Here is an 18,876-nt window from a genome sequence, read left to right as displayed (position 1 = left end):
AAATTGTTTATTCATAATGAAACGTAAAAAAATATGCCTTTCTATTTCATTGGCTTGAGAATAGATATGACAAATCCTTAGCACTGCTTCCAAAATGAGACAAAGACTGGCAACATATTTTTAATCATATAGATTGAAATTCCTTTGGGGACACTGACCAATTACAGACTTAAGCTCCAAAGCTTGGTTCAAGCAATATCCTGCTGTCTGTAGAATAGCTTGTATATGGCATAACAAGGATCTGACAATGGGTTCTTCGTGTGCTATCCTTTTGGTTAATTGTCTATCATCCTTAGGGTCCATCCTACTTAGATGAGCTTGATACCACAAAGTTTGTTTGTACAATAACTGCCAAAGGATGGATAACCTGCACAGAAAGTTAGGTATCATATAAAAAACAAACTACAAACTTGAAATGAATATGTAACTTACTTTTGATATATCTAATAGGTAATTATCATTTTCCAAATATGTGTCTCAATTTAAATTCTAAAAACTACATATTTTATCATGAACAGCTACTTTCACAAATATTTTCTGGCAATATTACCATCAAAAGCTGATAATATTTTTCTAAATTATGTAATTCCAAAATCTAATCTTAGTATTTTCCAAGTTTCTAATTAAAAATATTTGTATGGTTATCAGAAATTCTTATAAAGACTGCTTTTGTTCCACAAGTACTGAATTCAATATATATCCTATAACACTTTTAATAACATGAAGCCTATTTAAACCTTCAGTGACATAGTAATATAAGTATACAATCATACCTATGGCCTGGCTTTTGAACAAGATTTATGGCCTGAGGAGGTATCTTTAAAAAAGAATTCCATGACCATGATTTCTGAGTACAGTTGTACGAAAGTTTTTGAAAAATAGGTACCACCAATGATTCATGATTCACTGTCCTATTTCCATCAGCTGATGTTGAAATCACCTGATGCTGAAGAATATATATGCCATTTAGACTGTCAGAGACCATCTTAAGTAAGTTGAAACAACCTAAAAGGGTATCTGAGAATAATTGATCTTGTTGCTGCTGAATGAACATCAACTTTAGAGTTTGAGATGTCAGTTTTACCAAATGTCCCACATCCTGTCTGTATCTCAGATCCCAGTACTGAACAGATAAACACTGATGAAAAAGTTGAAAGACACAGTGCAGCCATGCATTATGCCTTATGGTCTTATTTAAAAAAAGATTCTGTTTAAGAGAAGGACATTTTACAAACTGAAGAATGTAGAGAAAATGAATAATACAGATTACTGTGTAATTTAACATTAATTTTTTGTGTTCCACATTTTTTGAAATTCCAATATTCCAGGCTGCAAGGAGATTTTTCTGGATAGAATGTAGTTCTGTTATGATATCATCTTTTTCCTTTGTATCATCCTTTGCATGAATAGTATCAAACATGGATGCGAATTCTAGTCTTCCTTCTTCAACTTCATCAAACAAAGAATCACTTTTCTGATTCCAAAAAGGGAAAAAATTGTTGGGAAATTGTTTACTATTATTACTTTCTTCTACTTCATGATCCTGAAATGAGAAAAAAAATCTGAATATCAAATACCTCATAGCAATGATGCTATAGACATGATCAGGGTCCCCCCAATTCTCTTTCCCCTTTACAAGCAAGAAACAGAGGCTGTATTTCTTGACACTGAAATCAATACAGACTCCTATTGTTCACAGTAAATAAAATGTGATGTCAAGTACCTGCAAATCTGCCATTTTCTCAATCAATTCTCCTATTTCTTCCTCTGCCTGCAAGAATCTGGGGATGGCAGAGACAACTGAACTTTGGTTTCCTTGATGCTTTAACAGACTAGCCCGGAGTGAATCCAGTGATCGCAATCTCAGATTTTTTCCTTTAGACTGTAAAAGGGAATAGTGCGAAACTTTAAAAATTCATACTTTCATTACTTTTTCCACACCAGAAACATGTTAGTGTACAAAAGCAAATGGCAGTATTTATAATTTTGATTTTTATAATAATGCAATGTAAATATGCTTTACATTATCTGTAAAGATCATACCTGAGATATCAGCCCTTGATGTATTTTCTCAAGCCTTTGAGTTGATTCAAGTAGAAACGATTTCATAAGTACTGATGGGGTTAGATTATCAAAAAATCGAAGTACTGTAACCATATATCCATCAGAGACAATTAGGTAGGGTAATCTTGAGTGTGTTTTTACAGAAAATCTTTGTCTCATCGGGTCATTATCAGAGGCTGATGAATCAAGGGAATAACTTGAATCCTGAGGTACAAATTGCTGTGGTCTAGTAAACAAACCCCAAAATTCAAAAAAAAGGATTAGAAGGGCAAATTTACAGGGAAATAATAAAAATGTTTCCATTTTATATTGTTTTCCAAGGAAAAAGTAAAAAAAAAGACAGAAATAAAAAGTGACAGTATAAAAAGATAAAAGAGGAAGAATGAAAAGCAAAGATAAAATTAATTTTTTTCTTTTAGGAACAACGCAATAATGTATTTGGGGTTAAACAGTATATGTTATAAATTTTTATTATTATTTTATATTTTCAGCAAATTATGGCATCTTCATCAGTTCTTTGATTGATTTTTTTGCCTCCTAGCAATATATTTAAAACAGAAGAGAAGCCTAATTACATTTTTAAGGTCCTAGTTTACAATCCTTATTTTTATATCTCTCATGAAAGCTAGTACAGTGCCTTGTACATAGGTACTCAAGAAATGTTCATTAAATTTGATGAAGTGGAGTTAGGGACATTTGCATTCTGTTGATAGTGTAAAAAAAAAGAAATCAGTAATAAGGTAAGGTGTGTGGAAATGGTGGTGGAAAAATTTTTTTTATCTGCTTCTAAGTGAAACTTGGCATTTCTATAACTTAATTAAGTATTCTTTGAAATTAAATGGTTGCGTAAATTAATTTTTTAAAGCACCTGAAATGTACTGAAGTATATGGTCTTCTTAAGAAAATGGCTTGGGGCAAAAAGTAAAGGAATGTTCAGTGAAAAGGATAAGAGATAGTGGGATAACTCCTAGATCCCATCTACCAAGAGTCTCTCTATCTACTGCCCCTCTAATATTCTTAACAGCAGTTCTTTCCAGTTCTACGGCTGGAATTAGGGGGAAGAGAAGAAGAGACAAAGGAGGTACTATACCATGACATGCATTTCATTCAATTCTCCATGCTAGAAATTTAATATGACAGAGGCCAACTGCACCAACATAATAAAAGTACACAAAAAGTTTTTGTAAACATTTAGAAAATTTCATAAATTTAAATGATTGTAGTAATAGCTACATTTATATGGAAAGTCACAATAAGTACACTTGCTAACTATTTAATATCCTTTTAAATATGTTCTCACCTTGTAAGGTTGCTACATGGGTAAAAAAAACCCTTTATATTTTGTTTTAGAAACTATTCCAATATAAATATTTTAAATGACAATAAAAATTGGGAATCACTGATTCTCTTATAAATTATAAATCATATGTGACTTAATACACAAGTGAAAAAAATAATTTCAGTGCAGTACACAAATACCTCCTAAAACTTGCTGTATGACTAAAAAGTGTCATTTTCTAATCAAAAAATTCAAAGTCATAAATCTAAAACAATGGCTAGCTTAACCAGTAATTTTATTGGGTTACTTTAAATTCTACTTTAAAATTAATGAGAGGTGACATTCATATTAGAAATAAATATATGTTTTATATATTCCTACTTCAAAAGTTTAGGACAATGTGATTAATCAACAAGGGTTTCTTGCTATTTAAAAAAACTAACAAATTTTTTGGACAAATGCAAAAATTCATGTGCCAAATTAATTTTGAATTATAAATTTTTAAAGAGTTAAACTTTTATCACAAGAAATGTAATATATCATTATTAACTTTATATTTTTTCTGATGCTATTAAGACATGTAAATAATATACTTACATGGCCACAATGTCAATTTTTCACCAGGGTAAGGCCATAATAAGAAATAGGAGAGAACTACAAATAAGAAACAGATATTGAAATGACAGACACAAAAGAAAGACTTAATGTGAAAGATGAAATTATATAAAAAAAACTATACAACAAGTAACACCCAGGAAGGAAGATACCATCAGAAATTATATTATATTATATCTCACTTATATGTTATTATACTGTCTCACCTATATGTTATTAGTGGATGAAGAGGAATAAATTCTGCTGGTCCAAATTCTACAGAGCAACCAAATGTGACCAAAGTTAGTAATTCACCCAAACAGGTCAACAGAACCAAGGAGCCACGTTTTAATACACAGGCCAGAAAAAGGCTATCATGAGTCCAGCTGATATCACCCACCCAGTAGGACCTAGAAAAAGAAAAGTACAACACATTCACAAAACTCTTCATCAATAAAATGTAGGCTGCATTTTCAAAAATCCAGGGTTTTCCCAAATGATGTCTTCTGAGTTCCAAAGGCACAGATTTAAAGGGGTTGGAAGGTGAATAGTGTAGAGTTTGCTATAGCTATAATACTGATTCTATGTATTTTATTTGTTGGGGAGTATGTTATTCATGTTCTCAAAAAAATTTTTCTTCTGTACATTCCATTAAATACATTTATTTGGATATCAAAATGCTAATACCCACTAGAAGTGTAAATCCATCAGGCACTCATACATCATTGTAAATTGCTTTAGTCAGATTAGCAGCCTGTAACTATAGAGTAGGGATCACTAATATTCTAGAAGCATATTTAGTTGGTCTCCAAAACAATTAACACTGCCATGACACATCCCTAAATACAGATTCCCTCCTCATAACAACAAGTTAGTACCACCTCTTCCTCAGATTCATTTATAGATACCACTCTCAACTGCTCCCATCCCCATAGGAATGATCCCTTCTCCAAAGGCTAGGGACTTCTAAATCATACAATACTTAGCTGAGAACACTACCATTCAGGGAATGGGAATTTTGATTGTGGAAGAAAGAAAAAAAAAGAGTTATCTTAAAAGAGGGAAAATTTGGGTGAAGTGGACAAAACTCTACAGTCAAAGATGCACTTGAGCTGCCTCACAGATGGCAAGGGAGGGTAACGGGGGTGACGGGGAGAGAGGAGGGAGGATGGTTCAGAGACAGAGCAGGAAGACAAATGTTGTCTTCCTTGCAGTTTTACCTAAAGGCAAGGGGGGGAGGGGGGAAGGAGAGAGGGAGTAGAATAAGCATTTACTATGTGCCTGGCACTGAGCTAAGCACTTTACAAATATTTGCTTAATTAGTCTCACAATACTGCTAATATTATCCCCATTTTACAGTTATAGAAACTGAGGCAGACTGAGGTTAAGTGACTTGCTCAGGGGTCACTAAGTGTCTGCGGCCATATTTGAACTCAGATCTTCCTGACATGACATCAATCATCTGTGCAACTACCTCTTAAGCCCTAACGTGCCACTGAAAATCTTTTCCTGGGCTTCATGCCACAGTTTGCCAGTTTTTACATTAACATATAAGCAAGACTGAGAAATTATAATCCCAGTCACCCCTAGTCTCCCTATAAGTCCTGTTCTGTTCTCCACTTTATCTGAGTTCTGTCATCATACTTCAACTCCTCCTTTCCTAGAAAAGGGAAAAAGTGAAAAATAAAGAGATGAGAAAAGAAAGAGAAAAATTTATTTACAATTCCCCTCCCTAATAACTTCCTCTCCCACTTTTGATAATGATTGATTAATAGATTTTAATATCCAAAACTTCTAGAATCTATCCCTCACAAACAACAACGGATATAAAACAGACCCTTGACATTTGTAAAATTCCAAGACTTCTAAAAATTGTTCTGTAACAACTTCTTTAAAAGCAAAATTATTTTGGTATTCTCTAAAAGAGATCTTACCTAATGAGTCTGGATGGAACCACAGGATTCTTATTGCTACAACCTTTAAGACTACCACAGAGAGTAACAAAATTCAATACGTTTATAAATAGAATTTGTGTGGCCTAGAAAACAAATAAAAAAACACAAAAAAATAAACTGAGGATTATTTTGTAACTTGCAAGAATCTTTACTAATAATTTTGATTTTAGATCAAAATACTAAACATAATACTTACATTAATACACTAAACTCAATTCTGCCAATCCTATACATACTAAGTGCTATTGGACTTAAGAAACTTCCAATCGTACAATGGAAACAAAGGAGTACAGAAAGTGGGCAGAGAGCTATAGCAGAACATGTGGTCAGGTTTTATCAGTTCATAAAACTGGTCATAGCTTTTGATCTTGAAATCCCATTACTAGAAATAATACCAATTGTCTACTTGGTAGAATTAAATGAAATGATAATGAAATTTATGTGGGGAAAAAAGTAGGAAAGCTAGATTTAAAAAAAAGTCTGACGGAGACTTACCATCATTAACTTTAAAAAAATAAAAGAACTACCATTAAAACTATCTGCTTTTAGATTTAAAAAAAAAAAGAGTAGCATACCCCCTTTTAGGACTAAATGCTATACTAACCAAAAACTATTGATAACTCAAAAAATGTCAGAAAAACTGAATAACAATGTGGAGAAAAATAAAATTAGATCCATACTTCATACCACAACAATTTCAGTTAGATGAATGAAGGTTTTGTTTTGTTTTGTTTTATAAAAGTTTTAGAAGAAAACAGAATATTATGTAATGCCAAATGTGGAAAATATGTTCTTATCACTCAAATAAAAAAAAAGATAATTACGGATGAGGGCTGATGAAATGACTTTTTTTCAAACTGTTCAATGAATAACAGAACAATAAAAACAAGATAAGAAAAGTGACATGCTGTGAGAAATTTTTCTCAGTAATCATATTGTAAAAAGCTTGACATTCAGATTCTGTAAGCTATTGCTATAAGTCTAAAAAGGCAGAACACCCAATCTCCAATGAACAAATGAAGTCAATTCACAAAAGAAGAAACAAAAACTTGCAAACATGTTCAAACTCATGTGTGTTAAGTCTTTTTTTAGTCATGTATGACCCTGCATAACTGCATTTGGACACTGGAGTGATTTGCCATTTCCTTCAGCTCATTTTACAGATGAGGAACTGAGACAAACAGGGTTAAGTGACTCGTCTGGGGTCACACAGCTAGCAAGTATCTGAGACTACATTTGAACTCAAGAAGATGAGTCTTCCTGACTCCAAGCCCAGCGTTCTACTTCCTGCATCACCTAACTGCCCATTCAAACTAATAGGTAAGTTTTCAATCGCAAATTTAAAGAGCAACTAGGTTATACCTATCCAACTGGTAAAAATAAACAAAAATGCTTAAACTCTATGCGGTGCTAAGAAAACAGATAAACTCATATTCTTCCACTGACAATGCAAATTGGTACATTGTTGAAGAACAAGTTTTTCTGGGACAGCTGAAGTCAGTGTCAGTTATTGTACCAAGCAATAGGTTTTCAGTGACACTAGAAAAAGCAATTTCATTAGAGGGATACCTTAGAAGGGCAGCACCAGGTTACAAGAGATTGAGGCATGAAAAGGCAATAGGGAAATAGAGGTAAAAATAGAACTTACTTTCTAAAAGTTTAGCAATGAAGGAGAAGAGAGAGATAAAGAATTAAGTTTAGGGAATGGTAGGGTCCAGTGAAATCTTTTTTTAGGTAAGGGGAATCTGAGTATGTTCATAAGCCAAGGAGAGTTAGTAAAGCGGTAGAGAAATGGAATTGCTGAAGAAACAAGATTCTGGAGGAGTCAGGAAAAGGTGAGATTAAGAGCACAAATTAAAGAGTTAAACCTGTCAGTCAGTTAGTCAAAAAACATTTATCAAATATCCACTAAGTGCCAGGAACTGTGTAAATGCTATGAACACAAAAAGAGGCCAAGGATAGTTCCTTCACTCAAGGATCTCACAGTCTAATGGCGGAGACAGCATGCAAACAACTGTGCACAAACGAGATACATACAGGATAAACTAAGAACAGTTACAGGGGGACAGCATTAAGATTTAGGAGGTCCCAGAAAGGCTTCTTGCAGTAGGTGGGACCTTAGCTGAGACCTGAGAGAAGTCAAGGACAAGCCAGGAGGAAGAGATGAGGAGGGAGAGACTTCTAGGCGTGGGCGACAGACAAGGGAAATGCTTAGCTGGGAGATGGGGTATCTTGTTTGAAGAATAGCAAGGTGTCTGGTGTCACTGGATAACAGGGTATGTGGAGGGGAGTGTGGTAGGTAGGTAAGGAAAGGGAAGAAGGGGTCAAGTTACGAAAGGCTTTAAAAGNGGAGGGGAGTGTGGTAGGTAGGTAAGGAAAGGGAAGAAGGGGTCAAGTTACGAAAGGCTTTGAAAGGCTTTAAAATGCTAACAGAAAATTCTGTATTTGATTCTGAAAGTCATAGGGGGCCATTAGGAGTTTACTGAATAAAGAGGTAGCAGGGTCAGATCTAAGCTTTAAGGCAGTCAATCTGACAGCTGAGTGGAGCATAGACTGGAGTGGGGAGACCTGAGGCAGGTAGACCCACCAGCAGGCTATTTCAATAGTCCAGAGGTGAAGTGATAAGGGCCTGCACCAGAGAGGTGTCAGAGGCTCATAAGCCACGTGCTACATGAAGCCTTTCCTAATTAGCCCAGCTGCTTCCTGGTGTCCTCCCTTCCAAAATCACCTTCTAACAATTTTGTATGTATTTTCTATCTACCTACATTTATATATGTTGTCTTTCCCCTTAGAATGTAAGCACCGTGATGGTAGGCATTTTTATCCACAAGGTGCCTAGCACATGGAAGGCATTTTAAATGCTAGTTGAAGCTTAGTCCCAAGGAAGATACGTAAGCAGATAATTCCTCCCACACCTTTGGGTGGGATGAGGTTTTCTGGGTGCTGAGGATTGCATGTAATGTCAGATTTTTTTCAATGTATCAATTAGTTTTGCTGAATATTTTTTCTATTTTTTTAACTTTGTTATTTAATGGATAGTTTTCTAGAAGGGACAGCGGGAAGAACAGAAGGGGGAATACAGGTGATGAAAAACAAAAGACATAAATAAAAAAATTAAATTCTTGTTGATTGATTGATTAGTGAGTTTTTAGAAGTCCTTTTAAATCCAGCCTCAGACACTTGACACTTACTAGCTATGTGAACCTGGGCAAGTCACTTAACTCCACTGCCTCACCAAAAAGAAAAAAAAAAAGAAGTCCTTTTGACCTTCAACCTAGATTTTGATAAAGTTTTAGAAGACAGTTTTTCAATTTTTTTGCTGTCATGGACCCCTTCTGGCAATCTGGCAAAACCTATGGCACCCTTCTTAGAATGTTTATATATACATAGAAGAAAAGGAAAATGAAGAATTACGAAGAAAATCAGTTATAATAAAATAGATAATCCAAATTTTTTTAAAAACAAATCCCCAGACTCTATGTCAAGAATCCTTGTTTTAAAGTCACCTGGAGGGGAAGCTAGGTGGTGCAGTGGATAGAGCACTGGCCCTGGATTCAGGAGGACCTGAGTTCAAATCCGGCCTCAGACACATAACACTTACCAGCTGTGTGACCCTGGGCAAGTCACTTAACCCCTCTGCCTAGCCAAAAACAAAACAAAAAAAAAAAGTAAAGTCACCTGGATATCTGAGGCTGATCGCAAGTTCAACCACAGACTTAGATACAACATAAGATATAATAGAAAGCACTAACTCTCAAGCCAGAGGACCTGAATTTACATCCTGTCTCTGACACTTACTATCTGCATGAACTTGGACAAGTCACTTCATCTCTTGGGTCTCAGTTTCCTCAGCTATTAAATAAAGCAGATGGTCTCTGAAACCCCTTCCAGCTCTGAATCTGATTCTATGATGCCAGTGCACTTACTCAAGGATTCACTCTAGCCCAAGGCCCAATGAAGGGATCGCTAGGTAGGCAGGAAAGTCCCAGAGGATTTGTGATCTGCTTCTGAAGGAGCTTCAGACCTCAGGGCTATGAGATCTGAGCCCCCGACTTACACACAAAAAGTAGTAACAAGGTTTGAAGGAGTCCTAGATCATTTGTTATTGTTCAAGCCTTCAATCGTGTCTGACTCTACATGACCTCCTGGACTTCTGTCCATGGGGTTTTCTTGACAAAGATATTAGAGTAGTGTATCTTTTCCTTCTTCAGTGTGTCTCCATTTTACAGATAAGGAAATGAGGCAAATAGGGGTTAAGTGACTTGCCCAGGGTCACACAGCTCATAAATGTCTGAGGCTGGATGTGAACTCAGATCTTCCTGACTCCAGGCCCAGTGCTCCTGCCATTGAGCCACCTAGCTGTCCCATCCTAGACCACAGCTTTGGATCTAATTACCCAAGCAGTTGCTAGAGTACTAGTAATACTAATACTAGTAGTAACTAGTACTAGTTACTAGAGTAATAGAGTAATATATATTCTAGAGATATATTACACATATATATACACATATATTAAGGCAATAAAATATCTAGAGAATAAAATTATATATTCAAGGAAAATTCTAAGATGATTTCAAGTCAGACTTTTCACAGATTCCACTCAGCTGAAAAGATTAGTTCTACTGACCTCTGGATCTTTTTGATTAATAGTTACTGCCAGGGTAAGGCCATCCCTTGAAAATGCTATAATCAGGGCTCCTCTTGATTTCACTGATTCACATTTAGGAACCAATGTACATAGAAAACATTCTTGATGTGCCCAATGGACCTGGTATGACAATGAACTGTAAAAATAAAATAATGCAACCATAACAAATTCATCATATACTGCTAATTTTAAAAAGCAATTAAAATTTAACACAGCTGAAATAACAGATGTTTACATATACTGATTTCTATCTTTGAAGACCATCTTCAAGATAACTTCAAAATTTCATCTGGGGCAGAACAGTTAAATCAGTTAAATAAGAGCAACCTAAGTGTTTTGTTAATAGTCCAAACCTTCCTGGTCTGATGGGTCTAGATTTCCTGATACTCAGAGTTGAGAGACCAGCAATCAGTACTGGTTCTGCTACTTACAGGATGTGTTAACTTGGGAAAAAAATCATTTCACTCATCTGTATCTCAGTTTCATTTGTAAAAAAATTTGTAAAAAAAAAAGTAATAATATTTGCACTATCCACACTACAAGGTTGTTGTAAGGAAAGTACTTGGTAAAACTTAAAGTGCTAAGTGAGTTAATATTATTCTATTGTGTCTATACAATGGTTAATAAACATTGTGATAGGAAATTTAAAAATATAAAATTCATGTGTACAAAGAGGTCACATTTCTTCTTAACTTCCAATTTGTTTTTTAACTTTTTCCAAATTGTGTCCCCACAGTCTTGACATAAATCAGGTTCCCACTATGTCATGATTAACAACTTTGCCAGTTCCAAGAAAATAAGTAATACAAAAAAGGGCAAAGACTTCATGGGCCCCAAATTTTTAAACATCAGCCTCAAGGAATGAAATAATACTCTTTTTTGTTTTGTTTTTTCTTAACCTGAAAAGTATAGGGAAGGGTCCAAGGATGTTTATCTATTTTACTTTTTGTTTATTATTTTGTATGTGTGCTAAAGGAACTTAAACAGAGGATACATGAACAGGGGTTAGGTTTCGTTTATTTTTAAAAGAAAAGTTGTTCTCACGTAATAGATCGAGATACATTTTCATGCCACTGCAGTGCCAAAAATGTTAACATCAAATATTCCCCAGAATAAAAGGTAAATGAACACAAGCAGCAATCACCAAGCAACTGCCAAAACAAAACAAACAAAAAACTGATTTTACTTTATAAAAAGGTTTAATAAGTTAACATTATTGTAAACTAATTTGAAAGCCAAAACTAAAACACTCCGCATATCCAACTGACAGTATAGTGCAAATTTTAAAAGTCATATCCTTTGACTCAATGATCCCACTGTTAAAATACAGAAAGGCTAAAATACAGAAAACAAGAAAATACTAACTATGAAACTATTTATAATTGCATCACTTGTAATAGCAAAAACCTAGAAACAACTCACTGTCCAACCGTAAAAGAATGACATAACATAGTCAGATCAGTTAATGAAATGGAACATTATAATGTAATTAAGAATGACAAGTATAAGATATATAAAAAATATGGAAAGGCTTTTGAAATAATGGAAAGCAAAAAAAGCAGATAGAGGATAAGGGGATCCCTGGGTATGTAATACTGCATATGTAATGTCAGACTTTTTTGATATGTTAATTAGTTTTGTACAACTGTTTTTCTCTTTATCTTTAAATTCTTTATCCAAAGGGATGGCTCTCTAGAAGGGAAGCACATTGGGAAAATATTTAAAAAGTAATAAAATTTTATTTTTTTAACAGCATCAGCACATACTTATTATAGGAAAACCTGAAGTAAGGGGGCCTTAGAATTCAAACAACACAATTAAAAAATATAACGTTCCAAACTAAACATGAGTTATTTCTTATCAGTCTTAATCCCACTAATTCCATATTGTTGCATATGCTATTAAAATAAATATCAGAAAAAATCTATTACAAGTCTAAACCATATTCTTTTCAATATTTAAAGAACTGTGGACAGGAAACGTTGAAAATTTTTCATGTGACTAATGAATAAATCTTACAACTACCATCCCAATAAACAGCTGGAATTCTACACATCTTGCTAAAATAGATCTCATTATTAACTTTTTTCCTCAATTTCAAATCACATAATACCTGCTTAAATTCAAATTTACCTCATTTTTTATAAAAACAGCATCTACTACAGCTTCTTTATCTTCAGCAGAAGGCAAAACAATTGATTTTTCAGGTTTGATTTGTGACCACTGACCCAACAGTGAAGAGTTTTTGGAATATATAATATTCTCAGACTCCAAACACTCCCACAACAAGATGCATCCAGAAGGTATGATTAGTAGAACTCTTTTTCCATCTCCTGATACATATATATACAGTCTCAGAGAACATTCTGGGGGGAAAAAAATAAACCATTCATCAGAAGGCCAAATTTTGTGTCTCTATAAAATGTTTTTTTATTTGCCAATTTTTCTTCCCTACCAATTAGAAAATCGTGATACATTAACTTTATAAATTAAAAAGAAAAAACACTCAAAACACACAAAACATGTGCAAAGGAAGAAAATAGTGTTAATAAGGATGAATTTACATTAAGCACAAAAATGTTATATATGCCAGGGACAGGTCAACAAAAACAATGAAAAGAGATTTTAATTAGGATTTTTAAAAGAGGACTTTATAGTTCCCCCTTTCTATTTTTTGACAAATGCAGACAATTAAGGGATTCCTACCTAAGCCTGCTGTTATCAGTGTCTCAGACTCTTCAGTTGCAGATACGGTTTTCAAGCAGTCTTGATCTTTGTTCCAAAGGAAAATTTCACCAGTGTTAAGTAACCCAGCCAACCAAGCATCTGTTTCCAAAAAGAAAAGTATTTCTTCTAAACTATTGTTATTAAAATACCTGAAAATGTTCAGCCATTCATTTCAATTGTAAATTACTACAAATTGAAATCCATTTTTCCGTGGAATTTCATTAGGACAGGGAACTCCCAGCAAGAAAGCTCTCTACCAGTGCAGACTGGCAGCTACTCTGCAATTTATAATACTAAAGAACTGTCTGGGAAACTGAGAAGTTAAGTGACCTCCCCAGATTCACAAAGCCAGTAAGTGTCAGAGGCAAGGCTTGAAACCAGGTCTTCCCGGCTCAAGACCAGTTCTCTATTCATGCAACTATTACTTTCAAAATCAACTTAATTTAGGTTTTTAAAAATATCAGTAATACTTAACCATTACTGGAAGTTGTTAAGATGACAACATTTTTCTGCAAAAGCTGTAGACGAGGGATTTTCTTCTTTGTCTTTCCAGATGGCAAATTAATTTCATTTATATACTTATCATCCAAAAGGAAAATAGCTTCCTTCTCCTATGGAAGAAGAAACACTGAAAACACTGAGGTGCCAAGCAGAATTATCCCTTCACTTATTCTAACTATAGTAGCACCAATATAAAGGGGGGATAAGAAAGATAGAAGATGAAATCCAGTTTGAGAATGATTTTACATTTTAATCAGAAATCATATAATGGATATACACAGCAATATAAAAATTTTCCACTGTTTCTAAGTATCTTTGCTGTGTAAGTACTCTCTAAGTACCTTTTCCAACATGTTATCTGCTGGTTCCTAACTCTCTAATAGTTACTTCAGAATCTTCATGCAGTTTGGGGTTTTGAATTGCAAAGAAGTCTTCTAGGTATACTATACGGCTAAATTCTCTGTAACACTTTAAGGTATGAAAAGCACTTTATGTATATTATTTCATTTGAGTCTCACAACAGTCCTGTGAGGTAGGTACTATGATCATTCCCACTTTGGAGATGAGGAAACTGAGGCTCAGGTAGGTTAGAGGATTTGAGTAGGGCCATACAGCTTGTTAAGTGTCAAAGGCAGGATTCCACCCTAATTCTTCTTGACTCCAAGTAGTTTTCTTTTCACTATGCCATGGGTTCTTAACCTCTTTTAAGTCACAGATCTTTTTGGCAACCTAGTGAAGTCTATGTACCCCCTTCTAAGAATAATTCTTTTAAACAAATGAAGTGCTAAATTTCAGTTAAAGGTTAGTGAAAATAAAGATGCAATTGTTTTTCCCTAAATTAACACATCCCCTGAGTTCTATTCATGGACACCTTAGGCATCCAAGGAGTCCAGATTAAGAACTCTTGTACTATGCCATATTATAGATAGGCATACTCTATTAATTCTTTGCTAGAGAAGGAAATGGCAAACCACTCCAGTATCCTTGCCAAGAAAACCCCTCATGGAGTCACAAAGAGTCAGACATGACTGAAATGAATGAACAACAACAACATTAAGTCTCCAGTCAGTCACATTAGATTTATCCAGGATTATGTAACTGTCATAGAAGAGGTCTTATACAAGGTTCAAAGGGAAAATAGATTCCCTTTGCAAGTCCTCCAGATAACTCCTCTTTGTTGGGTATATTGGGCTGAATGCATAAGGGTTACCACAATGAAATCCATGATTATTCAAAAGAGATCAGCCTAAGAATTCTTACAAATGTAACTATATAGATGAATGCCTATTGTCCAGACTATGATATGCAGTTGGATGTCCAGTCTATCAAATTAGTATATTAGTATATCTATCTGGGACAAACACGACCAATGGATAATGAGGTAGGTTCATAATTAAACAGGAGAAAGAAAACTATCTGAATTACACCTGAGAAATTATGCATGCTTTTACTAATTCCAAGCTGCTCCTTGGGGCAAAGAACTGATGAAATCACAGATACATTTAAGTATTAAAGAAGTATCTTATTTGAGTGGTTATCTTTAGATGGAGGATTCAGAGTTGCTGTTGAAGTTCACAAAACCAATCTGAGGGGGCATGGAGGGGTTGTGATCTGATCTGGCTCCCATCCCTACTTGTTCTACCTTTAGGAGATTCCCCTCTTCAGATTTACACCACCCTAGCTCCAAATAATACAAAAAAATTTAACCGACAGCAAAATGTATTTTTCAAATAAATTCCTCTTGGAGAAATAATTTTCCTAAAATGAAAGATCTTTACATATTTTTTAAAATTACACTTATTTAGGGAGGTTACATGGGATAGTGAGAAAAACACTGTCCTTGAGCGGCATTAGAGCACCTGGGCCAAATGCTAGCTGTCAGCTGTCATCTTTGTGACCTTAAGCAGGCCAATCATTTTTCCTCCTTAGGTCTCAATTACCTCATCTGTAAAATGTGTCTGGACTAAAGGACCAACTAAAGTCCTATCAAGAGCCAATATTTATTAGCAAAATAGTCTCAGATAGATTAGGAAGCATTTTACTTTCAAATGAAAAGGTGTTTTGTTCACCTTATTCTACCTTAGAAGTAACATTATATATAAAATATAAAACATTTAACAAACACATATATGTTTATATGAATGAAAAGAAATACCTACCTGTCCCAACCAGGAAATTCGAGGCCAAGGTTTTTTCTGTTTGATACTTGTTGATAATAAAACTTCTAATTTAACCTCCATATTGTCAAGAATATCAATGAGTAAAATAATTAGGAAAAGGTTACAGGATGCCTTAATGAATGACAGGGAAAAAACAACAAATCAATTTTGGTTTTTAATTTCACACATACATGTGAGCTTTTCAATATTTGGGGGTAGACTCCTTTTTAGACAACACATCTTGATAAATAACTTCTCCCTCTACCCCCACTCCCTACCCACTTCCATCCTCCAGGAAAAAAAAAATAGCTTCCTGAGGAGTGAAACACATCAGCTCAAAAACAGGGATACTGTTCAAGCCTGTTTCACATCCCATCACTTCCCTAAAAGATTATTCAATAGCAATTCCTATACTTTATATTTTGATCTGTATGTAATTTAGTTTTTCAAGTGTACAAAAACTTTTTATTTCAATGATTACCTCCTTGCAAACTAAACAGAAGTGAGAGGGCAGTTAGGTGGCACAGTGAATAGAGAACCAGCCCTGGAGTCAGGAGGACCTGAGTTCAAATGTGACCTCAGACACTTGACACTTACTAGCTGTGTGACTCTGGGCAAGTCACTTAACCCTAACTGCCTCGCCAAAAACACACACAAAAAAATCTAAACAGAAGTGTAAAATCATAAGCACAATTACTAAACCAAAAAAAAAAACCCCAACCTAACAGATATTCCTTTTTTTGGTAACAGAGCTCTTCTCATTTTAGTCAAGGGAAAACACAATGTTTTACAGAAAAAACAAAGACTATCTTTATAGCTTACTATATCAGATGCACTACACATAGTTCTCAAGAGATTTATGCTGCTGATAGATATTAAGTTTCCCAATCGCAACAAAATTCATTCATTTCAGTGAGGAAAAAGATTAGACAGTAGTGTTCCAAAAATAAACTTTATAATGAAAAAAATTAGAATGAGATACAATGAATAAAACATTAAGACTGTAAACCAATACAGGAAAACAATGTCTTTATTTAAACTAGCATATGTAATTTATTTGTGCCATAAACAGTTCTAAGATCTAGTCTGTCTTCTACACAGGGTGAAACATAATCATCTGGTAGGCTTTTTATTCCCAGAAGAAAATATTTTAACAGGTAGCTCTCTTCTTAGATACTGAAATGCCTAAACTGTAGGTTTGCTAATTTAGACTAGGTGATCTAGAGATTCCATTACACTCCTGGGAACTTATCTCTGCTCTGAGACAGTGGGGAAAAGTAGGGAATAAGTAGTAAAGGAAAATGAAAAGACAGTGAGATTGAGCCATTTCTGTGGTCAGATATCTCTACCAGAGACCTGGATGAATGATACAGGTAATCTATTCCTCAAGGGCCAAGAGGGCTGTGTTAGCCCACAAAGCATTCATTAAGCTAAGCACTGGGGACACAAAGAAAGGCAAAAAAACAGACATTGCAGTCAAGGAGCACATATTCTAAAGGGGAAGACAACACTTAAACCAGGTACATTAGATATTTATACACAGAGTGGATGGAAAGTAATCTGAAAGGGAAGGCATCAACATGCTGGAAAGACAAAGGGAAAAGGCTCCTACTGAAGGCAGGATTAGAGCTGAGTCTTGAAGGAAACCCTGGAAACCAAGAAGCAGGGACTATAGGGAGCTTGCCCAGATACTGGGGGGATTGGGTGGTAAAGGGTGAGGGGTCACTAATGGTGAAGCATTCATGCCTCCTGCCTCCTGGCAGACACTGGATGACCTTAATACATTTGAATGAGACATGGATACTGAGATATAGTCGATGTGTTGATTTCTTTGCTTGATAATTCTGTTACAAGGGAGGAGGGAATAGGTAAATTAACCAGTGAGTGACAAATGCAGAGGAGAGGGAGGAGGAAGAGAAGAGAGAGATAGTGATAGTGATTGATAGAGAGATAGAAAGAAAGAGATTAATGAAAAAAAACACCGATGAAAACAAAAAGAGCACATAAATAGGTGATTTTTTTTTACAATACTGCTAAATTTAACATACTATTTTAAAAACAAAGAAAACAAAAGAATTTCACCGTTTCAATATGCAATCCTTGTTTTCTTTATTTATTGAAATGTTAGTTGATAAATAATTTCATAATAAAATAGACAATGCAAAGTAAATAAATTTGTTTAAAGAGGAAAGGTGAAGAGGCAAGGATGAAGGTGGCAGGAGGAAGAATGACAGAGGCCGGGGCTTGGAGGAAGACTGACATTGAAGAAGGAAGGTGGAGGAGGGCAGAAGCATTTCTATAGTGCCTACTATGTGCCAAGCTCTATGCTAAGCGCTTTACCAATGAGGCACAAATATTATTCCACTGGATCCTCACAACAACCCGGGGAGATCGGTGCCACTACGATCTCCATTTGACAGAAGAGGAAACTGAGGCAGGGAGAGAGGTGAGTGACATGCCCAGGGTCACCCAGCTAATACGTGTCTGCGGCTGGATCTGAACGCGGGTCTCGCTGACCCAGGCCCAGCGCTTGGTCCCTGCAGGTGGGATGGGGCGGGGGGCGGTCACTGATGCGGAAACGGGGGCGGGGGGGTTCCGGGGGGGGCCTGCGGGGCGGGGCCGGAGAGACTTACCCGGGCGGGGTGACGGAGCGGCGCAGGCCCAAATGGAGGCCCAGGAGCCCCCGAACGGGCGCCGGGGCAGGGCCTCTCCGGCTGGAGCGATGCTGAGCGGCCGCGGGGCCCGGGCTTCTCCTGGACGCGGATCCCGGGCCCACCTCCCCACTTCCCGCCTCGGGCCCCTCTCAGCCCGGGTTCCGCTCAGCCCGGGTTCCGCTCAGCCCGGGCTCCGCAGCAGCCGCCTCCCTGCTGCCCGAGCCGAGGCCGCTGCGCATGCGCAGAGCGTCCCCGAGAGTGGGGCTACTCCCTCCCTCTCCTATCCTGCATCTCC

The 18,876-nt window shown here is 36.0% G+C and overlaps 1 protein-coding gene across 7 annotated transcripts in view; it reads right to left on the bottom strand.

The window, feature by feature from the left end:
• CPLANE1 (ciliogenesis and planar polarity effector 1) overlaps positions 1–18,650 on the bottom strand; it is a 113,202-nt gene extending 94,552 nt beyond the window's left edge. For 5 of the 7 annotated variants that reach the window (XM_027863377.1, XM_027863378.1, XM_027863379.1 and 2 more), the window contains exons 1-13: positions 18,561–18,649; positions 15,928–16,059; positions 13,743–13,878; positions 13,247–13,366; positions 12,674–12,906; positions 11,585–11,691; positions 10,520–10,676; positions 5,872–5,975; positions 4,165–4,347; positions 2,044–2,290; positions 1,724–1,882; positions 774–1,543; positions 159–367 (exon numbers count right to left, since the gene is read on the bottom strand). In XM_027863377.1, the coding sequence (XP_027719178.1) occupies positions 159–367; positions 774–1,543; positions 1,724–1,882; positions 2,044–2,290; positions 4,165–4,347; positions 5,872–5,975; positions 10,520–10,676; positions 11,585–11,691; positions 12,674–12,906; positions 13,247–13,366; positions 13,743–13,878; positions 15,928–16,008 (2,506 nt within the window). In that variant the 5' untranslated portion in view covers positions 16,009–16,059; positions 18,561–18,649. Of the gene's footprint in view, positions 1–158; positions 368–773; positions 1,544–1,723; positions 1,883–2,043; positions 2,291–3,940; positions 3,998–4,164; positions 4,348–5,871; positions 5,976–10,519; positions 10,677–11,584; positions 11,692–12,673; positions 12,907–13,246; positions 13,367–13,742; positions 13,879–15,927; positions 16,060–18,560 lie in introns of those variants that run through there. The other 2 variants (XM_027863382.1, XM_027863383.1) reach the window with 2 other exon arrangements.
• Between the last annotated feature and the right edge of the window lie 226 nt (positions 18,651–18,876).

Source organism: Vombatus ursinus, unplaced genomic scaffold (assembly GCF_900497805.2).
Source record: "Vombatus ursinus unplaced genomic scaffold, bare-nosed wombat genome assembly UNPS02014772.1, whole genome shotgun sequence".
Lineage (NCBI taxonomy): Eukaryota > Metazoa > Chordata > Mammalia > Diprotodontia > Vombatidae > Vombatus > Vombatus ursinus.
Note: the sequence above shows the minus strand (reverse complement) of the source record. Positions and strands in the feature narration are given on the sequence as shown.